At 41.6% G+C, this 24,208-nt stretch overlaps 1 protein-coding gene across 1 annotated transcript; it reads left to right on the plus strand.

Annotated features, from left to right (window-relative positions):
• Positions 1-20,126: 20,126 nt before the first annotated feature.
• Positions 20,127-21,791, plus strand: LOC311328558 (myoglobin-like; the record flags this gene model as incomplete). The annotated part of the gene is made up of 4 exons (XM_084462509.1): positions 20,127-20,165; positions 21,071-21,156; positions 21,271-21,457; positions 21,648-21,791. The coding sequence occupies 4 exons, from the start codon at positions 20,127-20,129 to the stop codon at positions 21,789-21,791; spliced, it is 456 nt and encodes a 151-aa protein (XP_084318635.1).
• Between the last annotated feature and the right edge of the window lie 2,417 nt (positions 21,792-24,208).

Raw genomic sequence — 24,208 nt, forward strand, 5'->3', positions numbered from 1 at the left:
GTTAGTCCATTGACGTCCACACTCATCTCTAACCGGTTCATTTTTGTTTCCAGCACTGTAATCTTCTGCAGAAGTTTGTGGAAGTCATCTGCAGTGAGAGGGGGCATCTTGCTGCCGTGCTCACGTTATCGTGAGGAGATGATAAAGACGTTGAAATATGGCAACTAAATCTTCTAAAAAAAATAAAATATATATAAGAGTCTTTAAAGGATCCAGGAGCCACTGCTCACAGTTTCTTATGGAAGAAAAGCAACAATATCAGCTGAAAAATGCAGAAAATGCAAACAAAGGCGAGAGCAAGCAGCAGAAGCGTCTGCACTGTCTGAAAGCAGGAAGCAAGTCGTGTGTAGTGTGCATGCCTGTGTGTGTGTGTGTGTGTGTGTGTGTTTGTGATTCATTTTCACACTGCATCTGGAACAATTGTTTACCCCAATGAGAAACAGACTTGCTGTTCTGGCTGTTCTTCTTTGTTGAAGAACAACCAGAATTCTTATCTGCTCAGACGATTTTGTACATAATTGTATGACATGTTTGTCTCATTGTTTAAAACCAGGCCAGGTCAAGCCTGGCTTATGTGTGTGGCTGGCTTGTTTCTGTTTAAGACTGGCAGGAGGGAAGCTAGTCACACCACTGAAATAGCTGTGAATTGAAATGACATGAAATAATGTCTGATAAATTAGGATAGGTCTTCTTGCCTGGACACATAAGTTCCAATGCTTCCAATGCTAATCCAGCACAATAAGAGCGGGATAGCCAGTTAGCTCATGAGTTCACAACAACTAGCAGCAGCTTCTATAACATTAATGGTAGCGGTCAGTGGCTAAGGCAGTTACACTAATGATTCCTATAACGTTAGCTATTTTGCTGTAATTGGTTCAACTTCTGTTCCTGGACAAAAGTCATTACCTGTTGTTTTGCATTTCCCTTTTAGGTGGTGAAGTAAGACCAAGACACAGTGGCTTATCTGGACATCTACTTGGTTGAGTCAGTAGGTAGCAATGTTGTTTGTAAATAGTTGTGTTAATAGGCCTGCTTTTACTATATGTATTATATATATATATATATATATATATATATATAAGATCATATGTATGTAAATATATATATATATATATATATATATATATATATATATATATAATCTTGATATTATATTCATATGAACATATGAAAGTACAGTTAAGTACTGGCCCTTAGAAGTAAATTGTAAGTAAAATTACTAAGTAAGCTAAGTGTAGGCAGACCTGAAAGCCCAATCGTAATAATAGTCCCATAAAATCATCCCAATCGGGTCTTAAACCCCGATCTCCGCGGTGGGAGTCCAATGCTTTCACCACTACTCTACTTGTGCAGTGGAGATCGGCAGGTTGATTTTGGTGTCCCTCTTCCAGTCCCTAGTGTGGGTTGGGGTTAGAATAAGGGTTGGGGTAAGAATAAGGGTTGGGGTTGGGACAGGATCTGACCTATAAGGCAAGGGGTAAAGGTCATAGTGAAAGGATGAACATGTGGAAGTTTGGGGTATAATCCCATAAAGTCATCCCCACTGGGGCCTTGAACCCCCGTCTCCTGGATAGGAGTCCTATGCTTTCACCGCTACTCTACTTGTGCAGTGGAGATCGGCCAGTTGATTTTGGTGTCCTTCTTTATTTTGGTGTGCTGGGACTACTGCCTGTTGTGGCGCCAACAGACAAATGCAGGTCAACATTGACTGACCGGAGTGACGGAGGGAGGGAGGGAGGGAGGGAGGGAGGGAGGGATAACTGGACAAACGCTATTCTAGGTGCGCTGGCTTACAGCCACGCACAATAAAGGAGATTTGATATATGATTTAAAATATATTATATATATAATTTGATAGTTAAAACAATACATACTTTTAGATAATTTGAGTTTAAACAATTATTAAAGTTACATGAGATAACTCGGCACTTTGGCATCTCTGGCCATGATAAAATCGGCACTGCGTTTTAAGAACCACACTTCCCACAATCCCCCCCTCACTCGCTGTAATGATGGGAAAAAAATATGATAACAAACGTGGATGGAGCAGATTGGATTGGAAGATTGTAGCTACTTCAATGCACTTTCTGGAAGGATGGCTTCAATGCAGGTAAATACTGGTCTTCTTTCTTTTATGTCGATGTAGATAAATTCGCTGGGCAAAGTGTTTGTTGTCTTCCTGATATTGTGCCACGCAAAACGTGCCACTTCTGTTTCCACCACAAGATTTCTCTTCAGTGTACTGACCAATACACCGAAATTCTAAAATAATAAATGCACAGGGTCTCATGCTCTCATGTCACGAAAATGATGTTTGTGGTCTTGTTAAGGCCAATTCATAAACTAATAGCAAGTATGGTGAATATTAAACTATAAAAAAGTTCTCATTGAGCTTTAATTCTAATTTGATTTGACTTGAAACATCACGGCAGGTATTGAAGTTAAGTGTTTAAGTTGAACCTGGTGGATATTTATCAACCTCCTGTTCAGTGTTGCTGGCAACTGTGTTTTCTATGTTAGCGTGCTAGTTAGGGGGATACCGGTGGCTATTGCCGATGTTATCATCCCCTAGACAACTAGGCTGGGCTTATTATTGTCAAGCGATTGCTATTGTATTGGTACATTCTCCCTCCCCTCAAGCAAAATAAGACAGCCATCAGCCACCTCATTCAGAAATTTTAAATGCGGTGACTACCATAATACCCCCCCTCTCCCCAATCATAAATAGTGTGTATTCTAGTGTACAAATGTCTCTGGGGTGTTCATAAGTCACACATCAATCCATGTGATTTATTATTGTCCTATATAGTTAGTAATTAAACTCACCAAGGACAGGAAACAGAGTATAAAAAGCATGTTGTGGCTGATAAAATGTTTATTGGTTTTAATTCATTCTGACAATGGCACTGTGCATGTAATGTTACAATGGAAATTACATGAACATTTAGTAAGCAAATAACCAGTTTGATGGACGGCAATGATGTACAGAAAGAAATTAAACATGAACGTCTTAATTACCTATAGTCAGTATTTTGATTGATCACATTCTGTAAGATTATTATCCATTGGCAAAAAAGAAGATATATGGACTCAACACCACCCTTACCCTCTTTCACTCACACCTCCTGCTAAAAAAAGCAAGCTGACATTGTTGTCTTTTCGCTAGGGTGATCCCTGACGTAGACATCGGCCGTTTAGCAGCATTCGAGGCCATTCTTCTTCACACAGAGGTCGTTCCAACAAACAGCCAACACCTTCTTGAGGCCCTGCTGTCCTGCGGCGTCCAGCCCGCACTCCTCACCCATCACATCTGCAAAGACCTCAGTGATACGCTGGGGTGAGGATTATTATATTTGGTTCTCTTTTACCAAGACTCTCAAAATAAGCTGTTGAACCAATTGGTCAATTCAAGGGATTGTCAATATGAATGTATGGAAGACAAAGAAAAAGAAGAAGAGAGAAAACTGAGGGAGATAGAAGACGAGATGCTTCAAGAGGAGGGGAGGTCCTTACCGTGAGAGCATCTTTACCGTGAGGTCCTTACCATGAGGCTTAGGTGGGTGTGGTTTCCCCTGGCCCTGAGCATGTCACCTATGTGCTTCAGACGGGTGACTCCTAAGGCAATTACGTGTTGGTTGCCGGCCAAGTCGTGCGGGGCGAGGCCCAGTATCTTGGAGTCACCCAGCCTCTGGACGTCCGGGTACTTGGTGAATGCACTGTGAGGAGAGAGAGAGGAAGAGAGAGCAACAACCTGTTAAGTTCTATCTGTCATTAATAAACCCCTGACCAGTTACCGGTCCTAGGTTTAGGAAATGGGTGGTTAGGGCTACGTTAGGGTGAAGTAGTTAGGTTTAGGGTTAGGAAATGGGTGGTTAGGGCTAGGTTTGGGTTAGGAAATGGGTGATTAGGGCTAAGTTAGGGTGAAGTGGTTAGGTTTAGGTTTAGGAAATGGGTGGTTAGGGCTAAGTTAGGCTTAGGGTTAGGAAATGAGCAGGTCTCTCCCACACACACATTCCCCTCCTGCAGATCATAGGAAGATAGCAAGAAAGTCTTGGCTCATTATTCCCCACAATACCCAGGGGTTGGTGTTGATCCCGTTTTACCTTGGACAATGTCTGTTTCAGCTTCTATCCCTCACACGAGGAGAACCGTTCGCTTCACACGTTAGAAATAACTCCTTGGTCGGTATCTGTGTTTCCCAGGCTACCTGAGGGGTCTGCGTGAATAGTTTAGGGGCAGCCATGTTAAGCATTTTGTTTTAGCAAAATAAAACTTTTTCTAAAACAGAATAATAATGCTTGTTTTCTTTATTCCACTTAGAAAAAACGTTGGTGTCAGTCATATAGGCTATAGCATCATACCATCAGCACATTGAGGGTTGTCGGGTGCTCTGTTGAATATTGAAAGCGGGTTAATGCAACTCACAGACTGAGCAGAGCCAGGAGAGTGAAGTATCAAGTGTCTCGTTTCAGCATGCCTTTACATTCATTTAGAGTGACTAGATCGTGGAGTTTAATTTAATTTAGCTAATTTTTTGGTCCTGCAGTCCATAAAGTGGCCAGAGGCAAAGGCCACAGACACTGACGATGAGGATGATGACGACGACAACGTACCGGAAGGGACAATAAGGCTGATTACTGGGTTTTTCCGCACTTTCATTGAAGAAGGTATAATTTCACAGAATTATAACTGGGCTGTGCAAAATCAATCTAATTGTGTTTTTCTAAGAAATGTATGAATCTCTTTACTGTTCTTTCATCCTAGCTTCGTCAGATGATCTCCGCCAGCTGATGAGGTTCTGGGTTGGGTGGGAAGTACCATCCCCAGTCCTCAGGCTTGAAATAGTCCACTCCCCATCCAGCCTGCCAACTTCCTCCACCTGCTTCGAGCGCCTGCGCCTGCCAAGCCACTACCAAAGTTATTCAGCTCTGAAAGGCCACATGCTGATTTGCCTGCATTCAGTCAAGAGTGGCTTTGGTTTGATTTAGGTGAAAGGTTTTCCGATTTTTTTTGTTTAGTTTGTTTCTTCTCTGCTGCTGGTTAGGAAATGGGTGGTTAGGGCCAAGTTAGGGTAAAGTGGTTAGGTTTAGGGTTAGGAAATGGGTGGTTAGGGCTAGGTTTGGGTTAGGAAATGGGTGGTGAGGGCTAAGTTAGGGTGAAGTGGTTAGGTTTAGGGTTAGGAAATGGGTGGTTAGGGCTAAGTTAGGGTGAAGTGGTTAGGTTTAGGGTTAGGAAATGGGTGGTTAGGGCTAAGTTAGGGTGAAGTGGTTAGGTTTAGGAAATGGGTGGTTAGGGCTACGTTAGGGTGAAGTGGTTAGGTTTAGGGTTAGGAAATGGGTGGTTAGGGCTAGGTTTGGGTTAGGAAATGGGTGGTTAGGGCTAAGTTAGGGTGAAGTGGCTTAGCCCCTTGGTCGGTATCTGTGTTTCCCAGGCTACCTGAGGGGTCTGCGTGAATAGTTAAGGGGCAGCCATGTTAAGCATTTTGTTTTAGCAAAATAAAACTTTTTCTAAAACAGAATAATAATGCTTGTTTTCTTTATTCCACTTAGAAAAAACGTTGGTGTCATTCATATAGGCTATAGCATCATACCATCAGCACATTGAGGGTTGTCGGGTGCTCTGTTGAATATTGAAAGCGGGTTAATGCAACTCACAGACTGAGCAGAGCCAGGAGAGGTGAAGTATCAAGTGTCCCGTTTCAGCATGCCTTTACATTCATTTAGAGTGACTAGATCGTGGAGTTTAATTTAATTTTGCAGACGGCGCAGAAAACATGAAGGCCTACTCTCCCAAATCAGTCCAAACTAGTATCATAACCCATAATTGCCATGTTTTCTTTCTAGAAAGACATGACGTCTACCCAGAATGACCTTATAGATCACGCATACCAATGGCCAAGCCGAGGTATGGACAGAGCAGGCCATTGATTTTGGAATGCTACAGTAGAATACTAGACAGTATGGATTGAGGGCTCGACAGTTGAAACAACTTGAATGAAATGGGGGAAAAAGCCATCTAGTAGCCTATACAACTCGGGGAGACAAGTGATGCATTGTAGGCTATAGCAGATCACCAGGCAAGGCCATTGATTCAAATGTCTGACATCAGGAGAAAAACGAGACTTAAATTACAACTTTTTCACCAGAATCGGTATGGTTTAAAAGAGGTGGACATTTAGGCCCACCTAACGTTAGCTGGTTGTGCTGGACACATAAGTAGGCTATACCAGCGATTTAAATGAGCTGTCACAGAAAGTAGACACAGCTGTTCAATTTGCTTGACTGACTTACCTCACTCGGTTATACAGAACTCCATGCAACTCTAATTACAGTAAAGGATTTTACACTGTAATCATTATCTTGTAGGCTACAGTCATTCGTTTCGTAGACCTTCCAACAATGGACCTTTAAAATAACAGGTCAGCTGGCTCTCAATTAGTAGCCTACTTACAGTAGTGTAGGCCTATGTTAAAGTAGCCTGTTGTCAATGCATATGGTAGGCTAGTAATCAGCAAATGTAGGCCTACCCAAACAACTAACAATTAAAAAGCAAACAATCATTGAGTGAAGATTTCTTTAATTATATTTCCAGGCGAAAGAGACAGAAAAACAACCCCTTATCAGTGGACAGTGTCCAGGAATTTACATCCAAACACCTTAAACCTTTGTCCTCAAGTCCCCTGCAAACCCTAGCTTCAATCTCCCCCTTTGTAAATGTAAAACACCTCAACTCTCCCCCTTTGTAATTGTAAACTCCTCTGCCTCGCTCTTTTGTCCAAGTCAGAAAGGCCACACCTTGTCCTTCCTGCCCTGACTCAGACCTTTGTCTATATTTCAAAGCCATATTCAAAGTGAGTTTCATCCCACATTCCTTTCTTTCACTGTGTGATATCCGTCCCCTCACGATGACGCATAGACAACTCAGCCAATCAAATCCTAGAAAGATGTACCTTTGTTTGGACTGTACATAAGCCAGGGCAGAAGTGACTGACTTCACTTCTCTGACAAACCACCTTTGTTTGCGTTGTTCAGGAAGTCCTTGCGCACGTAATGTTTTCCACAATAAACCAGACTCAACCTTTTGAACGTATCTTGGTAAATCTTTGGACTAGACCAGTCTAAAATACTATCACAGTTTGGCGAACGGGAATGGGAGCACTGCCTGCGTTTGCTTCGGGATTCCAGTGGATAGGACTGATCGGCAGACGTGTCGGTCCATAGTGGGCGTTGGAAAATCAATTTTCTCTCTTGCGCCAGAGCGCACGGTGAGATTATTTCCTCAGTTCTTCCACTGGATTCTTGAAGCTCACAGGTACGTTTAAACGAACCCTCTTATGGGTTGAGTTGTATTTGCCTTGATTTGGTTCAGCTTGTTGGTCTGGATTGTTTGAAAACGGAAAACCCCAGCGTGGGTATTTAGTAAGTAACTATCTAAGGAGATGTGAACAGCAATAGATTTTATATCGTATTGTCTTTTGACTTCGTCCTTGTTTCGTTACGAGGGTATCAGCTGTTCAAGTGAGAGTTTGGCACAGAACAGGTTTCCTTTTGGCCGGTCGCGGGAGAGTTTTAACAGCTGTTCAAGTGAGAGTTTGGCACAGAACAGGTTTCCTTTTGGCCGGTCGCGGGAGAGTTTTAACCGAGAGCACGTTGAGAGAGTTTTTGCTCAATGGAGATGTAGCTACAGGGCGGAATTGAGAGTTTTGCAATCCGCGTTTCTGGTAGAGATTTTGACCAGAGGGGCTGTACATATTTGGTAGGATCTAGACATCTGGTTTAGCCTGGACCAAATTGCTAGTGCAGCCGAGAATGTTTGTTGTAAACGTGGGCTTTTGTTTCATGTTTGTGTGTTAAGTCGTATATTAGTCGTTTTTGGTCGTCGTTTGGTCGCTCTTTGTTTGCGTTCCCGTGTGTCTGCTACGTTCTCTCTTGCATGTGCACGGGGGGTTGTTCGTCTTATGTGTTCACTGTTTGAGCCTCGGCTCTTGATTATTGTTTGTTATGCGCGCCATGGATCCAGGTAAAGTATTGTTTTGTACACTTTTTAGACTGTTAAAATTCTGCTAGATTCCAGTAGGCTAGCTGGTTGCCTAGGAGACGCAGGAAAACACTGTCCCGGTGATCCGCCATTGAGCCAGAGGAGTGAGCCAGAAGAGAACAAAGCACTTCGCTGACTGGATGAGTACTAAGCGAATTTTAATGTGTCTTTGTTTCTTTCGAAATTGTATTCTTTCCCGCCGTGAGTTAACCATAAGGTTTCCTTTCATTGCTGTTTTGGGGTTTCTAGGCTGCGTCGTGGTTATTAGGGATTTGTTTCTTTAAATTTCCCCGCGCTGCCAAAGACAACTTCCGGGTCATACATGCAACATTTTTGGGAGCACCACTAGGTGTCAATGTAACCCCGGCTAATACCATATGGCTAGAGGATGTAACAGAATTCTACTGCAAACGTCTAGCCTGATGTGATTGTTGCACTGAAGCATATTTCTGCGAGCGTTTGTGGCAGATTTCGTTATGTGCTAAAGTATTTTCGATTTCTTACATCCACATCTGACATTTTAGTGTTAAATTCTAAGATTCGGGCTCAGCTAGAGGGTTAAGGGAAAAGCCTGTTAATTCTCTAGACTGGTCTGTTTTTAAGATTTGGGAGAGTAGCACGAGAGAGTTTTTTTTTTAGGTCAGGAAGGAAAGATAAGGAGATTCAGCAAACAGTCTCTCCACCATTTCCCCAGCAGAATAACTCTGATTTAAAATTAGATTCCCCCCTCGACTTGTTGCGCCATTAGCCACGCCCCTTCTCTCTACGGGTTAAGCGCGCCCCTTTCTACGAGGTATTTGTCCGAACAGGTCCGGAAGGAAGAGCCTCCGATTTGGGGTCGAGCGCCACCTGCTGGAGTTCCCTTGAACAACCCATAAGGGAGATTTTTAAACTAGCCAAGATAGAGAGTTTTAATTTTTTTAAGGTAAATAAACAGGATAAAATAGATGTAGAGCGAACTCAAAAGTCTGACAGGGTTTTGAATAGGTGTTTGATTCAGGAGTTTGTTTCAATAGTCAATGAATGGCCATAAGCTGTTAGTTTTATGCATTCTACTGTATGAATTTTCATTCATATAATGATAATGTGTTTTTGAGGAGTTGACTTTAGGCCTTCTCCTCTGCTATTGAACCCAGTCTGTGTTTGAGTCTTATTTTTCAGGTGCTATGGACCCTGGGCGGCAGGTCTTTGAGGAGCCTGTATCATGCCTTCCTGGGGACATTGGAACTTGCTGTTTGTCTGTTTAACTGTTGTTTGTTTTGTCTCTCTTTCTGATATGTAGCTTAAGACATAAGCGTTGTGCATAATAGTGGGGGGAATAGATAAGGGTTGCCAGTGTCTTAATCTGAATGCAGCATCTCATAACCCAATATATATATTTTTTTTAAATGAGTATGTTAAATATCTCATGTTTATAGTTTGAGGCACATTCATCGGACCTGAGTGTTTTTTCTGAGTGGTTTTTTACAGACAACTGTCGTTCCGGGAGTGATGGGTTAATGCCGAACCAGGAGACGGGCACAGACCGGAGGTGGAGATGGAGGTTACTGGCCTGTTTCCCTACAGATGGGCGATCTGGGGTTCGTGAGATGCAACGCCAACGCCATGTCACCAACTCACTGTGAGCGACAGATAAGTATGAAACGGAGAAGAGACCATTTTGTCCGAAGCAGTGCCCAAATACTCTGTCCTCAAATGCAGAAGAGGGAGGGTTTAGATATACAAATTTTTTAGCTATACAAATGAAGCTTTGCTGGAGTTTTTTTTTTGATTAGTTAATTGTAAATGAAGCCAATTCATTTTAGTGTCATTTTCTTTGCCCCATCTCTATTTTTATCCTGACTTCAGGAAATTTTTGCTTTCACCCTTAGGGGGTGTTGTTTTGTTGAGACGAGAATATGGTTATTTTATTTTCATAAAATCGCGAGAGAAATGCTAGAGCCAAATCCAATTGCCTTGATCATGACTGGGGACTGGGCGTGTTAAAGTCATTCTAACACTGCCCTTGATGTCACTATAGGCTACTGCAGACTGGCTCTAAATGACACTTGAACAGTCACCCTGTTTAAGTTTTCCTGACAGAATAACAACATTTTTTCCCCAAAGCAGGAGCTTGCGCTTAACCATATTTCTGAGAATCTCCAACAGATTTTGAATAACCGTTCCTGACCAAAGAGGGGAACAGGGAGACCAGACCAGAGGACTCTCCTTTTGCTCTTCTGTTTTGTCTCTGTTTGTCTCTCTCATCTGTGGATCCACAGACGGAGCACTTCATCAGCCTGTGCTGGGGGAGCGGGAGCGCCGAGGTGAGCCCTCCAGCAGCACGACCCGGGCCGACCCTACGTGGAGCAGTACAGGGATGGACCGGGTTCAGTTCAAGAGCCTACATTTCTGACCTACAAGCATCTGCTCCACCTGCGGAGAAAAAGAAATGAAGAGTGAGGACCGCCATTTCCTGAGGCTAAGGAGGGGTTCCTGCATCACATCTCTCCTGGGGATTGGGTCCTGGTCCACGACCACAGACGAAGGAGCTGAAATCGCCGAGGTGGCTCGGGCCGTACCAGTTTCTACTCATCACGCAGACAGCGATCTGAGAGGACTTCGTGGACCCATGCAAGCCATTGCCGACGGGTCCAAGCAGCAGAGGACGGTCCACCAGGGGATCGCAAACACCAGGAGATCAGAATGCAGCTGAACCAGAGGGCTCAGAGGCCAAAACCATGGGCCATCACACTGTCCTCTCCTCTGACGAGGAATCGGAGGGAAAATGACCTTGCTGGTCACCTCCTCACAAGATGCACCACACACGCACACACACCTGCACACACTAACATTGAACATAACTGATTTCAAGCAACGCGACATTGAAGTTGCGAACTAAAAGAGAAGACGCCTTGCATTCCACAATGACATTCTATTGCCCAAAAGAGAAGTGCCACCTAAATGACTGTTGGGATACACTGTGAACAAGAGTGACCTTGAAAGTCACCGCCACACTCTCCTCTCCTCTGATGAGCAATCGGACTGCACCTCTGATCGCACACACTGGAACCTACATTAAACATTCAGAGACGCACACGTGGAATCTATGTTCCATAGGACATCACATGCGATTATTCACAAGAGTGAATGAACTTTGAAATAATCTGAAAAATATCATATTTGTTTACAAGAGTTGCAATGTTTGAAACATGAGTTGATAATTAAGTTTGGGTTTTTCCTCTAAATTGACCAAGAGGTTTTTTGCCCTTCTTACACTGGTAACCATTTATTTTTTTTGCCTTGTTAAATCAAGTTTTTTTTTTGGTGAATGGTTGTCCACTCTTAGACTATAAATAGTATATAATCATGTCATCTTTTTTATCTTGTTTCCTGTCAAATTTCTGAAACAAGGGGTTTTGGTGCGTGATTTTGCACGTGGAAAGAAAATAATAAAAAAAAAAAAAAAAGATTATTTTTTATTTTTTTTTGCTCCACCTAGTGGAGAGATTATTTCCTTTCCACATGTATAGCATAGCTGACTGTTTACACTGTGTTTGGATTTTATATTTTATTTTTGTGTGCCTGTTCAGGCACAAATGAGGGATTGTCCAGGAATTTACATCCAAACACCTTAAACCTTTGTCCTCAAGTCCCCTGCAAACCCTAGCTTCAATCTCCCCCTTTGTAAATGTAAAACACCTCAACTCTCCCCCTTTGTAATTGTAAACTCCTCTGCCTCGCTCTTTTGTCCAAGTCAGAAAGGCCACACCTTGTCCTTCCTGCCCTGACTCAGACCTTTGTCTATATTTCAAAGCCATATTCAAAGTGAGTTTCATCCCACATTCCTTTCTTTCACTGTGTGATATCCGTCCCCTCACGATGACGCATAGACAACTCAGCCAATCAAATCCTAGAAAGATGTACCTTTGTTTGGACTGTACATAAGCCAGGGCAGAAGTGACTGACTTCACTTCTCTGACAAACTACCTTTGTTTGCGTTGTTCAGGAAGTCCTTGCGCACGTAATGTTTTCCACAATAAACCAGACTCAACCTTTTGAACGTATCTTGGTAAATCTTTGGACTAGACCAGTCTAAAATACTATCACAACAGACTGGGTGGAAATCTGTCGGAACTGGAGAGGGCACCGCGTTAGCACAATGTACCCTAACACAGGGGGGTGCTGATTGCTAATCAAGCTTAAAGATCAACTATTATCTGGAATGTAATGCTGACTTTCTAGTCAGCTAATATGCTAACGTTAACATGCTATTGCCCATTCAAAATACTCCCAAAGCTAATTCAACGTCATGATCCTATTCAATGCCGAATGCTCTGGTAAACAGGTTTAGCTGACGTTAGTTAGCCTAACGTAAAGATAGAGAGAACCAGCTCACAACACAACGTTACTCACAAATCAATACATGTCTTTCCCATTTACAGTAGGCTACCGATCATCTGGTTGATGTTAAGATGGCAAACGTAATGTCATTCACACCAGATAGCGGCTAGCAAAAGTTATTCAGCAGACCGGCGTACCCTTGATAACTTTTCAAACAACCTCCACTTCCAGCCTAGAATGATTGGCAGTCACCGGCCAATCAGATAGCGCCTTATAATCAGCTAATGAATATTACGAGTTACGAATCAGTGTATGTGCAAGTTGTGTGTCATGAAACTTGGAATCTACCTCTGTTAATTTTAGAGTAAATGGGATCAAACACTTTAAAATAACAGGTCAGCTGGCTCTCAATTAGTAGCCTACTTACAGTAGTGTAGGCCTATGTTAATATACAAGTAGCCTGTTGTCAATGCATATGGTAGGCTAGTTATCAGCAAATGTAGGCCTACCCAAACAACTAACAATTAAAAAGCAAACAATCATTGAGTGAAGATTTCTTTAATTATATTTCCAGGCGAAAGAGACAGACAAACAACCCCTTATCAATGGACAGACCGGGTGGAAATCTGTCGGCAGCGTTATCTCAACAGACAGCAGTCGGAACTGGAGAGGGCACCGCGTTAGCACAATGTACCCTAACACAGGGGGGTGCTGATTGCTAATCAAGCTTAAAGATCAACTATTATCTGGAATGTTATGCTGACTTTCTAGTCAGCTAATATGCTAACGTGAACATGCTATTGCCCATTCAAAATACTCCCAAAGCTAGTTCAACGTCATGATCCTTTTCAATGCCAACAGCTCTGGTAAACAGGTTTAGCTGACGTTAGTTAGCCTAACGTAAAGATAGAGAGAACCAGCTCACAACACAACGTTACTCACAAATCAATACATGTCTTTCCCAGTTACAGTAGGCTACCGATCATCTGGTTGATGTTAAGATGGCAAACGTAATGACATTCACACCAGATAGCGGCTAGCAAAAGTTATTCAGCAGACCGGCGTACCCTTGATAACTTTTCAAACAACCTCCACTTCCAGCCTAGAATGATTGGCAGTCACCGGCCAATCAGATAACGCCTTATAATCAGCTAATGAATATTACGAGTTACGAATCGAGACGGCCAAACAGGGAAATGTTTATCTCAAAAATACATACGTAAATCCAAGCAGAGCAAGCGTGTCTTGCCAGTTTGCAAGCAAAGCGTTTGGGGTGTTTGCGTGCGGATTCTCTTTGCATATGTACGAAGAGGGGTGTTGAGCACGAATCGAAAGATGTTTGCGGGTGTATAGCAAAACACGGTTCACGAATGGAGAGATATTTGCGGGTCGATAGCAAAACACGCTTGCGTGTGGATCTGTTTATGCACGTATAAAGGGGGTTTTGTGCGTGGATCTGTTCACGCACGCATGAATTCTTTTTACGACACACGACTCGAGAGATGTGTGTGGATGGATAGCAAAACACGGTTGCGTATTATACTTTCGTACGTGTGTATTTATGATATAAATCTACCTCCATACTATTTTGTGTCTATAGGCAATTACAAATCTGAGCTGACAAAAATGACCTGTGGAGTTCCCCAAGGCTCCATCCTGGGGCCTATTCTGTTCAACATTTACATGCTCCCACTAACTCAAATTATGGAAAACAACAAAATATGTTACCATAGCTATGCAGATGACACACAAATTTATATCACCATATCACCAGGAGACTATAATCCCATACAAGCGCTGAGTAAGTGCATTCAACAAATCAATGATTGGATGTGCCAGAACTTTCTCCAACTAAACAAAAATAAAACTGAAGTAATTGTCTTTGGAGCCAAAGAAGAACGATTAAAAGTCAGTGCTCAACTTCAATCAGTAATGCTAAAAACCACAAACGAAGCCAGAAATCTTGGTGTAGTCATGGACTCAGACCTGAATTTCAACAGCCACATTAAGTCAATTACAAAGTCAGCCTACTATCACCTGAAGAATATATCAAGGATCAAAGGATTTATGTCCCAGAAGGATTTGGAAAAACTTGTCCATGCGTTTATCTTCAGTAGACTCGACTACTGTAACGGCATGTATACAGGTCTCTCTAAAAAATCTATCAGACAGCTGCAGCTGATTCAGAACGCTGCTGCTCGAGTCCTCACTAAGAAAGAAAGTGGAGCATATCACACCAGTTCTAAGGTCTTTACACTGGCTTCCTGTCTGTCAAAGAATTGACTTTACAATACTGCTGTTGGTTTATAAAGCACTGAATGGTTTAGGGCCAAAATATATTTCTGATCTGCTCATATGCTATGAACCATCCAGACCCCTCCGGTCGTCTGGCACAGGTCTGCTTTCTGTCCCCAGAGTTCAAACAAAACATGGAGAAGCAGCGTTCAGTTTTTATGCCCCACATATCTGGAACAAACTTCCAGAAAACTGCAGGTCTGCTGCAACTCTTGGTTCTTTTAAAACAAGCCTGAAGACTTTTCTTTTTGCCACTGCTTTCTAAGAGGAGTTATGTTTATCAGTATACTGCACTGTAACTTTTATTCCTGTATTCTATTTGTCCTACTTTTTGTTTTAAATGTCTATAATGACTTGCTTTTTGTTTTAATGCTTTTAATTTGTCCTGCTTTTTATTTTAAATGTCTATAATGTCTTGCTTTTTGTTTTAATGCTTTTAATGTCTCATGTAAAGCAACTTGACTTGCCCTGTGGCTGAAATGTGCTATATAAATAAACCTGCCTTGCCTTGCCTTGCCTTTAGAGTGAATATCATTTGTTGGACATGTAATCACTTAAAGTAGAAGTAGACATTTATAAGTCATGTATCTGTTCTTCGTCAAGATCAATTATGTAATCATGTATACGTGTGAGACAATAATGACCATGTCAATGCCACACAATAATCAGATAACATCCAGCTGTATTTCTCGTCAAAATCTGACGAGTGAAGATTTCGAATCAAATTACTAGCTCGCCTTGTCAGTGCGAGCATTCTGGACATGTTTCTTTGGAGTGTTTAGGGGCGCTGGTCAGTCAAATTTTTTTGGACCAGGGAAACTGATCTTTTATACATCAGAACCCAGAGATCTCCTCAGATAGCAACGCTTCCATCACACCATGTCATAAATCCTACTCACACACACTGTCACACACACACACACACACACACACACAGAACCCCTTTTTCCTGTAAAGACAATGGGGACAATGTAAGCGGGGGGGTTGGGGGGGGGTTGTGGGGATGCCCCGGAAGACAGTAGGTCGTATATGGCGTGTGGAGGGAGGGGGGACTGGGTCTCTGTATCTGGGGTGGTGGTGACACACCTGATTGCCTCAAATACAATGGTTCCATTTTAACATAAAACCTAGCATCCCATCGCCCCACTCATAGGAATAAATGAAAGACAGTGGACTGTAGAGACGTCATCATAAACCCCACTCCCCCCCCACCCACACACACACACACACCTGCCACTCAGCCTGCACATCATAAATCCTAACACACAGACAACCTGTCACTCAGGATTGACAGGTCGATGAGGGGGGGGGGGGGCGACAGACACGTACAGTGACACACCAGCACATCCTAAATCAACCGGACCTCATTAGCATATTTTGTTATTAATTTAATAGGTCATAAATGCTCATTAATTATTCAAAGTGCCCAATATATTAGTAGTTGGTTGCGGGTTGTAATATGTTTTTTTTTACCACTGCTGCCGTCAAGACTGGAGCAGACTTTTACTTCTGAGGACTGTACTGTATGACATTAACACGTTTTTTTGTGTGACTGCATTACAGGGCCTACAGTACGAAAAGAAAAACATTTTTACATTTAAGTCTGTCAGAACAGCCTGGACGATTTTCAACCAGACTGAAATCGTCCAAAAGGGGTGGTACACAACAGAACATGACTTGACGCTGATTGGACAATGATATTCAGAAGCAGGAAAAACTAGAAGCTACTAGCTAACCCTCTCCACCAAGGAGTGCCTGGTGACACAAGGCTAAGCTAAAACCGGTAGAATGGGATAGAACAAAATCCCTCTGTCTTTTCCCTTTGGTGGTGTGTCGCCCATATCGCCCTAATAAGCAAACCGTCCCTGTTCATTCATTCATTCATTGTCAACCATTAATTACGATGGTTATTACAGTAACTTCCTTAAACACATTCAATTGTTGTGTGGTCTTTAAACTTGTGAAATCAGGGGTGAAGAATGAAAGCTCTTAATAATTCCAGTGAAAATGAGACAAGGAACAGACGGCTGGTGTAGATATTAATGCCATATAATCTCAGTTTATCTTGTATCACAAAACATTTTATGGTTGCGCAACATTGATGTTTACACACGGTTCGGACAATAATTTTGAACATAGAGCATTTCTTGACTCAATACAAACATGAAATTGTCTAATAGTACATGTGTTGAAAGTAAAAAGAATTATAACCTTGTCAGGCACGACGACTCTTAGTTTACTGTTACTTCCATCCCACTCCTGTATTATTTTCATTCCACTCCATCTGGACGAAGGTACCATTGCACTCGGTCCATTCTCTGTGTATTTATATTAAAGTCATATCCTAGAATGAAAATTACAGCTGATTATAGTGAAGGATGTGCAAGTTGTGTGTCATGAAACTTGGAATCTACCTCTGTTAATTTTAGAGTAAATGGGATCAAACACTTTTTTTTTTGTTTTTTTTTAACTTGCGTCCTGGCTCTCCCCTGCGCATTTGCCATTCTCATTGCCTCCAGCGTGGAGGGTATATTTTCACCTGGGTGTGCCATTTCATTTGATCATTACAAAGCAGGATTACACAAAAACTACCAGAGCGATTTTCACGAAACTTGGTGGAGGGGTGTAGCATGGGCTAACTTAGGACTCATCAAATTTTAGATCAGAATGACTGTGCAGATAAACAAATTAAAAGAAAAAAAAATGTGACCATATGGACTGTCTCCCTTCAGTTCATCCTTGTTCGAAGTTTACAGTACTGCCCGGTGGCCGAGTGGTTAAGCCATTGTTCTAGTGATTTGTAGTCCTGGGTTTGCATCCTGATGAAGATCTCTTTCTTAAGAGAATTTTAGCTCTTTGTTACAATGAATCAAATCAGCTTTAGATATCAACTTAGATATCAACTTTATTTTATTTGCTGTTTAAGCAACCAATATTAGGCTATCTTATGTTTCTGCCAAGTTTACAGTAGGCTACAACAACGCTCAAAGTTCCCAGCTTCATTGGGGACTTTGTTGTCTCCTGGCCCAGCAGTGTCCCCTACTGGGTCCTAGAGCCCTACCTGTCACATACATAGTATGTATATAGAAATAGATGTATAAGGTTTTTAAAATAATTAATGATATACATGAACATTTAAAAACTTTGGTGATGGAGGATGAGGCCATAAAAAATCATTTTTTTTCTATTTTCCTCTTTTCTTCTCCTCCCTTCCAAAGTTATTATAGTTAATGAAAACTAACTAAAAACCAGTGTTAATTTTGACAGCAAATTATGATTTTGTTTTAGTCATAGTCTTTTGACTAAAATGCCATTTAGTTTTAGTCATATTTTAGTCATCTGACTTGTTTTAGTTTTAGTCTAGTTTTAGTTGACTAAATATCATTACGATTTTAGTCGACGAAATCTACCATAGATTTAGACAACTCAAATTTAACAGGCTTAGTTCAATCAATCAATCAAGTTGGATTTATATAGCGCCCTTCATGAAACCCAGAGCGCTTTACAGAGTCCAGTATTCATTCAGACACAGTCATACCGGCGGTGGTAAGCTACATTTGTAGCCACAGCTGCCCTGGGGCAGACTGACAGAAGCGTGGCTGCTTCTGTCAGACAGTTTCATAATGAAGCATTCCTCTCCCCCAGTCTGATGCTAACTGTGTTTGTGCCTGATATAGCAAGCTATAACATTATCCTGTCAGCACTAGTTGGCTAGTCAGGCTAGCTAACGTCACACCGGAGGAGAGGGGCTATGGCGGCGCCAGGTAGCTAACTGTTCGTGTCTTATCCATCTAGCTACAGTATAACATTAGACAGCAGCAGCAGTTGCTTAGCTAGCTTACCCAGACTAGCTAACGCTAGATACCCCCGCCAGCCGCCACAAGCATAGCCCCACTTGTTGCTAGCTAACCTGTGCCTAACATTAGCTAGCCACTAACGTTAGCGTTGCAGTGATCAGACACTTCAGTTCTCGCCCGCCACAAACCTACGTGAAACACTGGTTTCTTTTAGCTTGTATTGTATTTGAAGTACAGTATTTCAGAAACACACCAGCTTGGTTTTAGCTAATACAGTAACGTTAGCCGGGAGTGGGGGGGTGCTTACCTTCTCGTGAATTTCGGGATGACTGTTCTCCAAATGTCGCTTTAAGTTTGTTGTATTTTTGCCAGTCATTTTCACCCCACACGGTTTACAAATGGTTTTGTTTTCCTTTGCATCAAATATGAAGTTTATCCAGATGTCTGCTCTCCTCTTTCTCCCGGTGTGTACCAACGTTGACAAAGACATTTCTGAACTGTGGTCATTTACTAAACAGTTCAGGCGCAGCAGTCGTATGCTGTTAGTTGACTTCCCGCCGGCCGGTGTAGCAACGGTACTATTCAAATGTAGGCTAAATACACACAGGCTACCTGTAGGTTGCATCCAACTCATTCTTAATACATCCATGATCCAACTGCGCACATCCCGAACCTCGACATTCTGATTTGAACTTTTCCCATACGTCCCTCCATAACCATTTTAGTCTAGTTTTTATTTGTTGACGAAAATGTGAATAGATATAGTCATAGTTTTTGTCATCATACATTCATTTTTATTTAGTTATCGTCTCGTGACGATAACCCAAAAAATGTCGTTGACGAATAGTTTTCGTCATAGTTCTCGTCAACGAAATTAACACTGCTAAAAACCGAAAACTAGGTGTGAAAAAACATTTTAGTTAACTAAAATAAAAATAAAACTAGGCTTTACAAAAAATTATAACTAACTAAAACTGTATTGTGTGTTTACAAAATTAACAAAAATAAACATACATCATACATAAACCTAGTATTTTGGGTGGATATGACATTTATCCTCAATTTTTTTTAGCTGTGCCCCTGCGCAGAAGTAACCTGCGCCAGATGGTTTGTTTTACATGGAGTGAAACAACATGAGCTCACGAGATCAGGATAGTCTCACGAGGCTAGCGCAGAAGGAAAAAAACTAAAACTAATACTGAAACTAAGAAAAACTAAACTAAAACTAGGCATTTTCAAAAACAAAAATCTAAATTAAACTAGCAAACCTGCTTTAAAGACTTATTGAAACTAAACTGAAATTGAAACGTAAAATCAAAACTATTATAACCTTGCTCCCATCTTCCCCCTTTTCTCCCCCCTCCCTTAATGGACTATTGTTTCCCAGCTTTTTCCTTCATTACAATAAGTATTAAATTTTAGATAGAGCTTTAGATAGATATCAACTTTATTTATTTGATGTTTAAGCAAATACCTTTCTATGCATGTAAAACCAAATACTATCTGATTCTCATTCACTATTAGGAAAACAAAAACATTTCTTAGCCTGGATCCTGTGGTAAGCTATTACATATAAACTGCGGTGTGATTTTAACCATTTCATAATGACTTGCATTAATGCAGGGAGGCCTGTGCTCTCTGAGCACCCATTCTAGTTATTTCCGGGAAGACACAATGGAAACTGCCATTACATCAAACAAGCCTGTCCCACAGGTAGGGTTAGAGGTGGAGTTAACATTTTTAGAAATGGAGAGAGATTGATTGACGAGTTGGCTGGGATGGATGAAATGAGAGGAGAAGTGGTGGGGGTCAAGATAGGATATAAAAGGGAGGGTTGGATGGTTGGTTAAGACAAACCATTTGGAAGTTTGAAATTATCACACAAGACCTCTTACTCACTTGCTCCTGCTTTACTGGTACAGTACTGAACTTTTTCTTCATTCTTTTGTAGTTTTTAACTTTTAAAGATAATTAAATAAAATGAAAGCTGTGCTATTGAGAAGTGAACGATGAGAACAATAATTCAGGAGAGTTAAGTGAGCTTCAATTACATTAAGAAAGTAAAATGAGTTGAGTGACAACTTATATTTAAAATATTACCATAGCTTGACTACTGAAGTCCTCACTGAGACAGGGAGGTATACTGTATAGGTAGTTACATGTGAAAGGAGGTCAGGTAGACTTGCTACTTCACTATACTGCAGCTCTAAGTGGAGTGAGAGAGTGCTGACGCTGAAGTTTGTGGCACTGTGTACTGCTGGGACTGGACAGTCAACCAAGGCTGTGTTAAGCCTCATTCATAATGAGTAAAAATACTCTTGTGAGACAGATTTTTGGACAGTTGATGATTTGGTTGACATGGAAACCAAGCTATGAGCCATAGCTTGTCTTACAACGTTTAAATTAGGCTTTTGTGTTCTATCAGTCTGGTGCTGTATACATCAACAATATATAATATCAATAGATGTCATAACCTTTCATTGCTCTTATACTGTACTTTGTCATTAATTTCACCCTGAAACATCAGCGAGTGCTAATAGCACTATAAGCCTCAATATTGACTCATTTCATTCCATAGTGCAGGCCTGACTGCTCATCCCCCCTCTCCTCTTCCTCAGATCATGGCAGACTACAACAAGATTCTGAAGTGCTGGGCCACGGTGGAGGCTGACTTGCCCCACTTTGGAGATATGCTCATGACCCGGTCAGTGGGCGATGAGGCAGGAGAAGTGGCTAGGACCGGTAACTGGTCAAGGGTTTATTAATGCCAGATAGAACTTAACAGGTTGTTGCTCTCTCTTCCTCTCTCTCATCACAGTACATTTATCAAGCACCCGGAAGTCCAGAAGCTGTGTGACCCCAAGACATTGGCCGTCGCCCCGGGTGACATGGCCGGCAACCAATACGTAACTGCCTTAGGAGTCACCCGTCTGAAGCACATAGGCGACATGCTCAGGACCAGGGGAAACCACACCCACCTACACATCAACAACATGGCCGTCACAGTAAGGACCTCCCCTCCTCTTCAAGCCTCTCGTCTATTATCTCCCTCGGTTTTCTCTCTTATTCTTTTTCTTTGTCTTCTGTACATTCATATTGACAATCTCTTGAGTTGACCAACTGGTTGGACAGCTTATCTTGAGAGTCAAAAGAGTGGTAAAAGAAAATCTTAACAAATATAATAATCACCCCCAGCGTATCACTGAGATCCTTCTGGATATACTGTGTGAGAAGTGCGGGCTGGACGCTGCAGGACAGCAGGATCTCAAGAAGGTGATGGCTGTGTGTTGGGAAGACATCCGCGTGGTCTGCAGGAAGAATGGCGCTGAGTGCCCCTGAACGGCAGGGGTGACGCTAGAGAAAAGACAACAATGTGTGCTTACTCTTCAGGAGGTGTGAGTGAAAGAGAAACGGTGGTGTTGAGTCCATATATCTATCTTATTTGTTGCCAATAATCTTACAGAATGAGATTATTCAAAATACTGGTGGTAATACTATAGGTAATTAAGACGTTCATGATTTGATTTTTTTCTGTGCATCATTGCCGTCCATCAAAATGGTAGTTTGCTTACTAAATGTTCAGGTAATTTCCATTGCAAAATGACATGCACAGTGCCATTGTCGGAATGAATTAAAACCAATAAACATTCTATCAGCCACAACATGCTTTGTATACTCTGTGTCCTGTCTTTGGTGAGTTTAATTACTAACTATATGGGACAATAATAAATCACATGGATTGATGTGTGACTTATGAACACATTCATACACTAGAATACACAGGGAGGGGTGGGGGTTTGGCAGTCACCTTGTTGAACATTTTGAATGAGGTGGCTGATGGCTGTCTTGTTTTGCTTGAGAGGAGGGCGCGTGTAGCACTATGTTAGCTGAGGGGTCCGCTGGCTATCTCATGTCAATAGTAATCCCAGCCTTGTTGTCTAGGGGATGATAATATCGCCAACAGCCATACACCGGTATCCCCCTAACTAGCATGCTAAAATAGAAAACACAGTTGCCAGTGACACTTGGAGGGCTTGAAAAATATTCACCAGGTTCAACTTAAACACTTAACTTCAATAGCTGCCTTGAAGTTTCAAGTGAAATCAACTCATTGTTTTGAATCTAGTTAAGATGATCTAAAGGTATGTATTGTTTTCACTTCAAAATTATATATCAAATCTAATTTATTTTAAACAATGAGACAGAAATCAAACAATTATGTGCTAAATTGTCTGCCTGAGCAGATAAGTATTAGCATCAAACAAAATAGAATAGCCAGAACAGGAAGCCTGTTTCTCAGAGGTAAACATTTGTTCCAGTTGTAGTGTGAACCACACACACACACACACACACACACACACGCACACACACACACACACACACACACACACACACACACACACACACACACACTACAGCAGTGTAACAAGGGGAAATACCTACCCCCATCGCAAACTATCCTGTTTACCATGCACACACATACGGTCACGGGCACATACACACACCTCACTTCTGCTTGTCAGACTCATCCCCACATTAAGAAGTGACTCAAGGCTGTGCTAAACACATCACTATTCATACAACCCAATAAAATCATGTATCTGCTTAAAAATTAGCTGGTTTTCTCAATAAAAAAACAAAAAAATAATGAACATTTGAAACTTTTGACATTTTTACTTCAATTCACAGTGACTAAGCCATGTCATAATCATATCCCATAGAAATGAGATCCAAAGTTGGCTTGAAATAATGTACACTACATTGACCCTTTTTTTCATCAACACCCTTAGCTGTCATTATAATCAGTCCAACAAATTAATGTATTTGTATTTTTCCTCTTTTTTAAGATGAACATAGTGAGGCAGTGTGCAATCTCTACAGGGACAATCCCTTCAAACAAATCCTACACTACATCAGGTGGGAAGCAAGTGGTTAAATGGGAAAAATATATTGTTTCTGATAGAACACCCCCCCTTTTTACACCATAGTAGTTTGGCAACGCACCCTCTTTCCGAACATCTAGATGCCCCGCAGGTATCTCCTCAGTCCTCCCACAGAACACTCCTGATCTTACTTTGGCTGTCTGAAATACCTCCCCTTCAGCTGTACAAAATCTGTACACTGGCCCCAGAGAAATTATCCACAAAACCTGCAACACTGTGGGCCCCAAGACTATCAGCAACCACACAGTGCCTTTCAATGTCTTTCCCAACTTCAATGTTTAAATAAACACCTCCAGGTTCCAATGTTCTTAAATCATAATCAAAGGCTCTAAAACTCTTTCAAGACCATAACACTTAACATAATCGCATTTGATTAAAGGGGTCCATGTTTGCAAAACTAACTTTTTCATTGTTTTTGCATGTACATTTGAGTCTCTGATCGGCCTACTAACATACAAAGTATGAAGTGAAACAACCCAGTAATTTTGGCCATAAATGTTTGTTTGAAATGGGCAGACTTGAAATACGCAGTTGACATTATCATTACTTCTAAGATGTTGCCCAATGTGCTGCAAATATTCGTTCTCAGTTGAACATTGATTGTGAGTGCATATCTGGCACTTAAAAGTAATGAGGTCATCATTCTGTGAAGATTGAAGAGAAGTGGACATCGTGATAAATGGCACAAGACTTAAATGAACAAGGAACGTTGAAATATCTGAATGGATAACCATGACCTCATAACCAATATAGCCACAAGCAGCAATGTGGGGGCCAAGCAGGATGCGTGACCAGCGCATCAAAGACAACAAG

Source organism: Borostomias antarcticus, assembly GCF_949987555.1.
Source record: "Borostomias antarcticus genome assembly, contig: scaffold_135, whole genome shotgun sequence".
Lineage (NCBI taxonomy): Eukaryota > Metazoa > Chordata > Actinopteri > Stomiiformes > Stomiidae > Borostomias > Borostomias antarcticus.